The sequence below is a fragment of the Erpetoichthys calabaricus genome, chromosome 15, assembly GCF_900747795.2.
Source record: "Erpetoichthys calabaricus chromosome 15, fErpCal1.3, whole genome shotgun sequence".
In the NCBI taxonomy this organism is placed as follows: domain Eukaryota; kingdom Metazoa; phylum Chordata; class Cladistia; order Polypteriformes; family Polypteridae; genus Erpetoichthys; species Erpetoichthys calabaricus.
In genome coordinates, this window is record NC_041408.2 from 67,188,993 (window position 1) to 67,201,489 (window position 12,497).

General features: G+C 35.9%; 1 protein-coding gene across 2 annotated transcripts in view; it reads right to left on the bottom strand.

Annotated features, from left to right (window-relative positions):
- Positions 1–12,497, bottom strand: part of LOC114665742 (regulator of microtubule dynamics protein 2) — a 212,195-nt gene that overhangs the window by 91,457 nt on the left and 108,241 nt on the right. For both annotated transcript variants that reach the window (XM_051919315.1, XM_051919316.1), the window contains exon 3: positions 2–200. In XM_051919315.1, coding sequence (XP_051775275.1) covers positions 2–200 — 199 coding nt within the window. The remainder of the gene's footprint in view (position 1; positions 201–12,497) is intronic.

The following is a 12,497-nucleotide window of genomic DNA, read 5'->3' on the forward strand; positions in this document are numbered from 1 at the left end:
CCTGATTCTTTTTTTCCAGGAGCATCATAAAGCCTTCCTTCTTCTCAGCCTCAGAACCTCTGTGTAAATTGTCTGCTTTATGGATAAAGAAAGTAAACTCGTCCGCCTTATCTAACAAATCATCTTCAGAAAAAGGCTTTACAGTCGCGATAGGTCCTTCATCAGATTCATCTTCAGTATCAGTATGGGCTGTGACATAACTAAAAAGAAAAAAATGATTGAAATATCAATTTTAAAACTAGACTAATAAAATTATTCACATAGCAAAAGGCATATGTGTTTTGATTACACGATTTTGAAAAACTGTTGATTCTAAATAGTAAGCCAAACATATAAAAGACAACTGCAATGTAACAGTTAAGAATATTTTTTATAGTTTTCATTAATCAGTGCAATGCAAAAAGCAGGTTATTATGGTGTTGCTGAGATTTGAACTAAACAGCCTAGCAAACAAGCTCTTACAAACTGAGGGATGCAGAGAAATTAGATTTGTACAAAACTTATATATTTAGATTTATACATAAATCAATAAATTATAATTGTAAAGTGTTTTTCTAAGACATGTTTAAAATTTTATATCCCCTGGATAATGTATAGACGAAAGAAATTTAATTGAGTTTAAAAATCAACCTCAATTGATTTATCAATCTTATCTATATCCAAATAAGAACCAACCATTACTGGCATGATTTCTGGGAGTGGGTGGGTTTGTGTGCGCATGTATGTGCATCAAGGATAAGTTTTGAACAGATCAATCAGTTGCAGCTAAATTGCTGACTCATATTACAATAACAACACACTAGGATTGTACTGATTTTGTGGAAAATAATTCACAGGAATAGGCTTTAATGAATAATATGTTTTGTTATATTAGAAGTGACCATAAAAGTCCCCGTTTAAAACAATGTTCCAGATAATATTTGTTAGTGGTTAGCTGGCCAGACTAACAGCTAACAAAAACCTGAGCTAATAGAAATGCCACAAATGCTCAGATAAAAGCTATTTACTGCGGTAGTTTGCAGGGGAGCTTTTTAGAATGCACAGCAAGTTGGACCTTGGGTTCATGTCCTGGGTCACCCTGCATGGAGTTTCCAAAGCGTTTTGAGCAGTGAGAAAAGTGCTATATAAATGCAAAGAATTGTTGTTATTATTATTATTACTACTATTACTACTGGGATCCACTCCTGTTGGCTAAGAACAGCATGACAAGGCTACAGTAGACATAATCACTATGGAGTCCCGAGGATAAAACCATTTTAACTAGTCTTATGAATCTAAATTTATGTATACAAACCAGTGGTAGGGTCCAAAGTTGTGGTAAACAGTATGATGGATCGATACTGCTTTGGATCAATACTTCAGGTTAGTTGTGGTTTTGTAATGGTATAGGATTTTCTTGGTACACATTGGGCCTCAGTTACCAACTAAGTGTTATTTGAATGCCACAACATACCTAAGCATCATCATCAATCTACCTTTTAACACATGGATAATTTAAGCAGGATAATCCGACATGTAAGAAAGCATACATCATCTTCTGCTGTTTGCAAGAAAACTACAGTTACCTCATCTTACTCCAATAGCCCTCATACTGCAAAGATCTCTTTAAAATGAGCAAGAATAGGATGTTTACAGAATGAATGTGAGACTGAAAATCTTGTTGGAAGAGCATAGTGCTGCAGAGTTCGCATGGATCAAAATCATTTGAATGTTTACAGTATCTTATTGATTTAGACAGAGTGGTGGCTCTGAGGCTAGGGATCTGCACTGGCAATTGGAAGGTTGCTGGTTCGAATCCCGTCAAATGCCAAAAGGGACTCTGCTTTGTTGGGCCCTTGAGCAAGGCCCTTAACCTGCAATTGCTAAGCGCTTTGAGTAGTGAGAAAAGCGCTATATAAATGCAAAAAATTATTATTATTATTAATGTCCAGGAGAATTCAGGCTGTTCAAGGGACAAAGATACTGTATGTTAGTGTACTTAATACTATACAGGGGCAGGCAAAAGCAGGTTTACAGTTCTGAGTAGGCAAGGCTTGCAATTTCTCCACTTACAAGATTGTACCTAAGTGCTTGGTGCCACTGTGACATTCTTTTGAGTTAAAGTTAATAAAGCTATTGAGTTAATAAAGCTATTGTAATAATCATAACCTGCACATGTTTTTTCCATATGAACAACTGTAAACCTACTTTTTCCCATCCCTGTATAATATAATAGTTACTGGGTGTATGTTGTAATAAGAACAGAGGTTTACTATGTCTGGCAAAATATCCAGGATAGTTGCTGGTACCTTACTTGGAAAGAAAGCCAAGGAAACCAATGGACAGCTAGGCTGCTTCTAGAAAGGACAGTATATTCCCCACTTTAGAGGACAACAAGCCTTGAAGTCTGCCTTGGACTCCTGCAGGTCCGATAGTGAGTTGCAGTATCATTAGGCTATGCTGTCGACTGAGGACTCTGGAGGCCCCTGGGGAAGCTCTCAGGAGGCAGCCTCAATATGAGATTTGCAACCGAGTCATCCTGTTTTAGGCTTTCAAAAGGAACCTATGTCCAACCCCCATGTTAGGTGAGTTTAGTGAAAATAGAAGAAGGTGGTCCAGTTATGCTTTGAACGAGAACAAGCACAGACATCAGTGTGAACTCTCTCTAATTTTTCAACAGGGACGGCTGATGTTTAACTGATAACCTGTCATTTTGCTGGGGATTAACAAGAAAGTGTAGACAGTTGTGCATGGTGGTTCTGCACCACATCAAGTTTAGTATGCTAGCTGCTGCTCAGTTGCTTCATTGCACATTACACAAGCAAAAGAATGCAGACAACAAACATATATCACATTTTGCATTACACCAAGGGCACAGACATTTTACAACAGTTTATGTGCTCTATTACTAGTGTTTATGTGTTTAAGATATTTCAGTAGATGCCTGGGTTATCTATTTATCTTTGCTTAGCACAGTCATCAATTTCAGAAGCCTTGACAATCAAAATCCCAGTTCAGACCATCGTTATTGGTCTCTTTCTCTCTCTCTTACATAGTGATTTTCTCAAACAAATGGGAAATAAACAATATGGGCATGAAGGGGCCTTTTCTTTGATTAGCTATATGCCAAATTAGTTGTGACATACAGAGAAGGGGCCTGCAAACAATTAGGACTTGTAAATAAGCTATTTTCCACTTAAGTTGGGTGCTAGTTTTAGCAAATTAGCACTGAACAGCAATAAACAGATTACAATGGTGAATGCTCTAAATTGTTTAAATGTACGCATTACAAAAGCTAACGTAAGACCTTCATGCTCTTTTATTCAGTTCATATGACACGGTCTCTTTAGTAACATTTCTAAAGTAGGTTCAATTGGAGACATTGGGTTGCTGGAATGTGCGAAAGACACCTGGACAATTATTGCAAGTGTTGCTTTTAATAAGCTCCATCTGAGCACTTGAATTATTTCTTTGTATTCCTACATAAAACCATTGATATAATTTGAGATCACAAGTCTTTTCTGAAGATTTCAATGATAGTACACAATGCAAATGCAGTATTTTTTACATTTCTAAAAGATGTTCAAATGTAATTTGTAAAAGAACTTTAAGGTATAATATGACTATCACAGTTTCTTGTCAGTAGACAACACCTTTGCATAAAATAAGTTGAAAATAGATTTTCCTTCATCAAGTGACCTTATACCAAGTGAAAGTTTTGTCATCATCCATTCACAATGCAAAAGCAGCTCATTTCATATCCACAACTTCAGATCTATTTACATTTTATTGTTAAATACTGTAATGTCATTTTGACCTGTTATTGGCCAGAATTTAAGATGCAAGATGAAAACGTAACTACCCAGAGAAATGCACAAACACAAGTAGAATATGCAAGTTCTGCAAAATCAGTGCCCAGGCCAGGATTTCTGGATTCTGCAACTGTGAGTTACATAAAATTATATTATTAATGAGAAATTAAAACAAGAGTTATGGCTAGTGCTGCTGTGCCTCATGGGTAGAAAGATGGGTTGAAATCACAGCCTGATGATTGTCTGTGCTAAGTCCCCATGTTTAATGTTTGCAGGGTTTTTTTCATGTAGTCCAAGCACCCTCCCCCCCAAACATTGTAAAAGGGGGGGATAATCATTCATTCGACTTGACTTTCTTATTATGTCTGTTCAATGTAATTTAAATTTTAGCCAGTTAAACATACTATTTCTGAATGTTTTGGTAAAAAAAATGGCCAAAGTCACAAAAACAAATTTTTATGGTAAAAATTAAACCACATTATTAAATACTCATTTGTCTGTTTCCCAATATAAAAAGATTTTAAGTGAATTTCTTTGCCTTAAGGAGGGTTTGACACCGGATACAGTATGTACTCCTCTTTCCAATAAAGAGTTTAATTAAAATGTGCCAAACTGATTTTATGTTTTAGAACCGAGTATAATAAATTAAACTAGTGTAATAAGAGCTGAATATACCATTAAGAGCCATGATAAAAAATACCTGATCTACTTATCAATTCATCCATCAATTTTGTAAAACTGCTAATCCAGAGCTTTTTCCCTCAACAGGATTATTATTACTGCCATTATTTATTTATTTATTTATCAGAAATGTGTCCTGGAAGACTTAACTAAAACATATTATGGGGCATATACCCTACCTCCAGCCATTGCAGATATTATTAATGTGAGCAAGTCCTGTGAGCGACACTTTCTGGCATGTAATCCCTACACATTTTCACTCTTCTCTAAAAGCATCACACAAGACAACAACACATATTTTCTGCAGTCTCTTGTTCCTTTCAATGTTACACCGTTGTGCTGTTCATCTTAATGCTGAAAAGAAAACAATTTCATTCATTCCACTCTTTGCAATTACCTCAAATCAGTTACAAGATCAAACATTTCGGCATGCTGAACTTCATCTTTGCACTTTTTAGGTCAAGTAAAACAGGACCTGTTACAGTTATTTATGCTAGTTGAACAACCTACAAAAACTCAGAAAATGTATATTTAATATTGCATATACAGTAATACAATCTTAAGAAATACACAACCTTTTAAATTACAAAACCTCATTAATTATTTATATTTCAATAGCAATACAGAGCTGTAAGCAAACGTTTGGGCAAGCACAATCAGATTTCATGATTGGCTGAATCTCTAAATGAAAAGAAGTTGACATTGCATTTTTAAGGTTACAAACATGAACAGGGCATCTCTCTATGATTTCATTACTTCAGTAATAGTAATTTTCTGAAATTAACTAATTGTAACAAAAACTGAATCTGGCACGTACATATGTTTGGGACTCTGTCAGTTAACACTTAGCAACTCCCTCTTTGTTTGATATTATTATGGCTTCTAAACATTTCTTATAGTTAACTAATTTAATATTTGAGACAGGTGTTGTTCTCTGACTAATTTTTTTTTATTTTTATTATTTTTTTTACTTTCTCGTATATGAAGTATAGGGAAAGTATTACAATTGTCCAAAGATTCAATGTCGAAATTGTGATAAATCTCGACGTTTTAGACCTCCCGGAGTCCAAGAATGGTATTAATTAATAATTAAAATTAATTGTGTGTGTGTGTGTGTGTGTGTGAACATGCTTTCAATTAGGTCAACCAAATTTTGTATAAAAATATTAGGTACAAAACATAGATTTCTATCAACTTTTGGGCTATTTCTGTTAACCGGAAGTGGTACTTTACCTTTTACTCATGCAGCTGCAGTGTCCGATTTATTCAACTTTACTTTTATAATAATTGTTCAATACATTATTAATTTTATTTGATTTATTGTTGATGGTTCTTTAATGTACATAATATTGTCTTGCAGTTTACTCCTTGAATATCCATCCCCATTTCCAAGTATACAAGAAAGTCTAGGGAAGATCACTCCCGTTTTAATTATTACTTCTCATGAGTTTTTGTTATTATATACTGTAAAATTATTCATATTGTTTTGTTTAAGAATTATTTAGTATGTATACATTGTGCATTTATGTATTTTGTCTATGTTCCTTGTTTTCTGTGGGGGAACCCCAATGGGCAGAGACATTATGCCATCAATGCTAAGAGACCATCAACCTTTATATTCAGGTTGAGTAGACAGGTGCCTCGGAGATTTCATTGATAGTTGTGGTTAAAATCTGTGAGAACTGTTCTCGATTTCTAGATTATGGGTTAGCCTTAGGTTTCCTTCTTTTAGGAAACCTCCCATTGCTCTGATTTTTGTCCATTTTCCCTGTGTTTCTCAATTTTGTTTCTTTCTTGTTTATTTAATAAATTTGTTGAATTTTTAAGATCACTGTTTTGCTTTGTCTTTATACAGTAATCGCGGGGGTTGCGTTCCAGAGCCACCCGCGAAATAAGAAAATCCGCGAAGTAGAAACCATATGTTTATATGGTTATTTTTATATTGTCATGCTTGGGTCACAGATTTGCACAGAAACACAGGAGGTTGTAGAGAGACATGAACTTTATTCAAACACTGCAAACAAACATTTGTCTCTTTTTCAAAAGTTTAAACTGTGCTCCATGACAAGACAGAGATGACAGTTCCGTCTTACAATTAAAAGAATGCAAACATATCTTCCTCTTCAAAGGAGTGCTTGTCAGGAGCAGTGGCTGTCACAGAGATAGAGAGAAAAGCAAACAGATCAATAGGGCTGTTTTTCTTTTAAGTATGCGAAGCACCGTAGCACAAAGCTGTTGAAGGCGGCAGCTCACACCCCCTCCGTCAGGAGCAGACAAAGTGAGACAGAGTTTGTTTTTCAATCAAAAATCAATACGTGCCCTTCGAGCTTTTAAGTATGCGAAGCTCCATGCAGCATGTCGTTTCAGGAAGCAGCTGCACAAAAGATCACAACGTGAAGATAATCTTTCGGCATTTTTAGACGAGCGTCCGTATCGTCTATGTGTGCGAACAGCCCCCCTGCTCAATCCACCTACGTCAGGATCAGAGAAAGTCCGCGCAAGAGAAAGAGAAAAGTAAGCTGGGTAGCTTCTCAGCCATCTGCCAATAGCGTCCCTTGTATGAAATCAACTGGGCAAACCAACTGAGGAAGCATGTACCAGAAATTAAAAGACCCATTGTCCGCAGAAACCCGCGAAGCAGCGAAAAATCCGCGATATATATTTAAATATGCTTACATATAAAATCCGCGATGGAGTGAAGCCGCGAAAGGCGAAGCGCGATATAGCGAGGGATTACTGTAATCCAAAGTTTCTAGCTATCTTTTACCCTTGAGGGCATTTTTGAGCAATTAAAGCTTGGCATCCATTTTGGATCAGAAGCCTGTATTTTGAGTTTGGGGATAGGCTTACTGGAGTGGGGCCTGTTGCTAGGCAGACCTCTGGGTTTCTATTTATTTTGAGGCCTACTCATCCGGTTTTGCTATTTTGTGTCACATTAACTCAACAACTAATAGTCTTCATATTCTTGTTTTAGGGTTTAACCCTACTTATCCTTACTTAACACACTTCTTTTTGCTTTATATTCCTAGATGTACATAATAAAATGCAATTAATGTTTGAGATCTCCCCACAACGTCCCAGTAACATCCAAGCTTTTGGACTGAGAAGGTTATTACAAAACATCAGTCTCTCCTTTATGTGATTTTGTTTGTCTGGTTTTGTTTGCCGTCTTCCCAAAATAGTCATTATCTCTTACTATTTCTTCAGTTTCTTCAATGAGACATAAGCTTCAGTGATTTATTGCTATTTAGTTGAATCCATTCTTTTTTCCATTTGCACAATATGTATGTGTGATCACCTGCAACACATTTCTAAAGCGAACCAAATTCCCACCATTATTAACAGGTGGCAATGTGTTCTCATTTTCAAAAATTTCATCTACTTTTGCCAAAATGCATGTTTTGAGATTATAGCCAAAATGTTCATTTTTTATTTCAGAAATTCACAGCACTTAGTAATGCTTGAAACTGTGCAGAACAATGTGCAAAAATTAAGTACGATCCAGTTTTTAACCTACACATATTATATAAACTTCTTTTCACTTTGATGCTTAGTAAAAATTCAATTTGACCAAACTTTAGCATTCAACTAACAAATAGTGATTAGCGACACTGACAAATTTTGTTTTGCAAAATTGAATCTAAAATTAATTTTACATGTGATTTTGCAATTGGAGAGTATACAACTTAATAAAAGGAGATTTTTAGGGGTTTTAAGGTTTTTTCATGTGGAATGAAAGGAATATTGTTCCTTAAATACTCAGTCACACTTCTGCATTAATCTGATTTTTTTTTTCAATTACTGTGTAATAGAGTAATGCAGCACACAATAAAATCATTATATTTCAAGTCTGTCACTCACATCTTTGCAAAGGAGCACAGTGCACTTCTTTTTAAATGTGACATTCTGCATAATTTCACAGGAAAACACACTATAATGCACTGGTATGCATATTGCTGCATTTTCTCTACTGGAAAGCACACTACATGGGAAGGCTTGCCAATACCTAGCCACTGGCCTTTCTCTTTTCTTGAACCCTAACAAATGAGGCTGATGATATGCAAGCTCCAAGCAGTGTGAAAAAGTATCATTTTTGTTTGTGATGCCCCTTTGGCATTGTGATCACCAAGACTGACAAAGCAGACATCATACTACCTGAAAGACCACAACATGTTTCACTACTAAACACATGACACGAAATGACTGCGTGATAGTTTTTTTTTTTCCACCAGAGAACGTTTTTTTTAACATTAAGAGAAAGGCAGACACATGTGCTTGAAAATGATCTCAGACAGGAACTAAACACCTTTCTTTCTATACAAATATTGATGACTCTAAGCGTTGCTGCAAATTCAAGTTCCTGTGTATAAAGACCTCATCACTACTGGCACTCAATTTACACGTTATTGAAATTCCCAGTTGCAGGGCATAATTGAATTACTAATGTGTCACACTGTAAAGCCTGGAATATATCACAGATTACAAGACTTATTTCCACCAGCTTCTTATCTGAGAATACACACCGGCAAATACTGCATGTAGAAAAATCAATTTTCATCATTAAACAAGTCAGAATCAAAACATTAACTTTTGAAATTTCCTTATGTATACTTTGGATTAGAGAGTTAACTATGTAATAAGAGAAGGGAACTTTTGTATTTATAAAGGCTTTTCACATGTAGAATCTAATTCTTTCATTTGTTTTACATTGTGCATTGTATTTAATAATGTCAAAAATTTTCACTGTCTTGATTTTTATTATTCATGTGACACCTTGTTCCTGGTCATGTGACAATGTGGTTTCACTTGTGATTTCATGCGTAGCTACAAATAAATATGGAGATGATCCCTCAGTGGTTAAACTCTCAATGTCTTTAAGTGCTAGATAGAATTGAATTCAATTAGACCCTACTATCAGGTTTTTATTTCTTTGGTACCAAACATTAATGCTTTTCAACCAAAAGTTTTGTTTCTCATTCTCATCTCATTTGTTTTTTGACTTCTGGTATTTGAACTTGGGTTACCCCTTTGAACAATGTCTTTGCAACATCCTATCATCCTCTGGAGGCTTTGTGCTCACAATTATCCTTCGGTACCCAAGTATGAGATGTCAAGGGTGTATCAGACATGCATTGGGGTGCCCCAAGAATTGGTGTCAGATCCTCCACCCTTCCCTCTCTAGAACAACTCACCTCATCCAGTCCCATGATTTCTCATATCAGTGCTTTGCTGATGATACACAGCTAGACCTGTTGTTCCCTCCTGTGTACAAAATAATATCGGCTAGAGTCTCTGCATGTCTTACTGATATTTTTTTATTTAATTTTATTGATATTATTTGAAGAAAACAACATTCCATACAATCATGTCAAACTTAATAAACCATAATTCAACCCCCACCTAAGTTATACTGATATCTAAACCTGGATGAAGGACTACCATCTAAAACTCAACCTGGGAAACACAGAGTCTTTTATTGTCATAGCCAGTCAGTCGGTTCATCTCCCCATCTCTGTACAGCTTGGCACATTATCGCTAACACCTGCCAAGTTAGTATGCAACATTGGGGTGGTGATTAATGAGCAACTATCTTTCTCTGACCACATTTCAACTGTCTCACGTTCATACAGACTCACTCTGTATAACATCACAAAAATCAGACCTTATCTGACTGAGTATGCAGCACAACTTCTGGCCCAGGTTTTAGTCTTGTCACATCCGGATTACAGCAACTCAGTACTAGCAGGAGGACCCACATGTACTATCAAGCTACTGCAGAGAGTCCAGAATGCAGCTGCCTGTCTTGTATTCAACCAGCCAAGGCGGGTACATGTCAGTCCTCTTTTCAGGTTGCTACATTGGCATCCTGAAGCAGGATGCATTAAGTTCTAATCCTTGATGCTTGCCTACAGAGCAGTCAATGGGTCAGCGCCTGTGTCTATGGAGACGGCGAGGTGCTATGCTCCTTCCTGCCAACTCGGGTCTGACAGTGAACAGCATCTGGTGATACCCCCTCTTCGTGGTATCAAATATCAATCCAGACTCTTTTCATGTGTAGCTCCTAATTGGTGAAATGATCTCCCAACCTCTATCTAAAATGCTGACCCCCTCAATGTTTTTAAAAAGTAATTGAAAACCCTGCTGTTCTGTGAATATCTGTCAAATTGTTAATTGATCATTTTTTTTTGTTATGCTAGCTTTATAGCTCTTCACTTATGCTGATCAACTTTGATAACCAATCCTACTATACATGTTCATAACAGTCTTCAGACTGATTTTATTCAATTATGTTTTACTTGCTTGGGATGAAAGAATTTGCTAGGCAAATATATGTAAATGTAAATCTGCCCTGTGTGTCCATAACATAGGGAATACGAAAAAATGGGAGAACAGAAAACAAAAATATTGTAAGGTTCAGAGATATTGCTAGAATTTTTCATAATTTTCATAAAATATTTCCAATCAAAATTAAGTAAACACAGAATGATTAATGTTTTTGGGGAACTAAAGTACTACATTCATTCTAGAGTTCCAGTTGTCAGGGTGCAAACCCAGAATAGGAAGTTCATTTTCATCTCAGGATATATGAAAGAGCATGATTATCTTCTTATATAATATGCTACCGTGGCTGTTCGTTTGTCTGTCCAGGATTTTAAATCACCTGTAGCTCACAAACCGTTTCACCTATTGACCTGAAATTTGGTACACATATACTATGTGATGTCTACTATCCGCTTTCAGGGAAATAATTTTTATTACTCTTTTTATTTTTATTTTATTGTAGAATCAACTCTTGCTGGCACGCAGCAGGGTGACCGTGCAGCGCATGCTTACAGGCACCGTTCTCATTCCCTACCACCTTCGCGGTCACCTACCTCTTCATATCTTAAATCATTCTTGAGGCAGATTGAAGACTTAAGTGCCAAGTGAAAAATTAAGAAAAACATACTAAGTAATTGCAAAACAAAAACTGACTTAATCAGTTTTAACGCGAAAATAAGTCGATGGAAGAAGAGAAGAAGCGGGCCGCTAGAGTGGAGAAAGCAAGAGCTGCTGACGAAGTAGCAAGCACATCAACCTCTGAGCAAACAAATGTTAAACGTACAGAGAAAGAGGATGAAAACTATAAGTCAAGTGTATTCACTGCACGTTATCGTGCAGTACACCGTTACTGGTCTCATGATAATAAGCATATGGTTTACATATGTGTCAAAGAAAATTTTTTCAGTTTTTATAAATTCTATGAAGTGGTAAACAGTTATATGCATATTAAATATTTTATTGTAACTATGACTCTGTCTTTAGGTCACTGATTGAATAAATTCTCATTACATTTTTCCTACACTGAATGCTAAAGAGCTATTACTTTGCTCAGTCATAAATATTTAAACAGTCATCTCAGTTTTAACACAATACTTATGACAAGTTATAAATGGTATAGGAGACTCACTCAGAAACACCGTAAAGCTGTAGTGTTTCACTATTATACTTTCAGCAGCTAGAGTTTCTGCAGTAAAATAGGCAAGGTAAGAGGCAGGCATCTCAATTCTTATCATGCACAAACCGTACACACCCTCTGAACCACACCAAGCAAATACAGAGGCTAATATTATGTGTTGGGAACATAACAGGCTAAAGAGGGAAAAAAAATCAAAATTTTCATGCAGATGACATATCCATCTAACATTTGAGCTAGGGACCAACCACCAAGAAGTAATGCTAACTACCGTGCCAACTCTGACTACTTACAATTAGAATGAACTGAAGCCAAGCACTCTTTATTTTCTTTAAAGCCCTTCAAAAAGAAAGTATGGTTTGAGAAAATATAGTAGACAATGAAAGTTAATCAAGCACTATATAAAGTATAAACATGTAAAAAAAGTCAAGCTTTTATTATACTCCACACTACGAGAAGGACAGTATATTAAATATACAGACAGCTGTAAACAATGGCAATGTTGAATTAGAAAGAAAACACAAACTGCTTCAGTAGACTTTGAAAGTCATCAAATAACAATAATACTG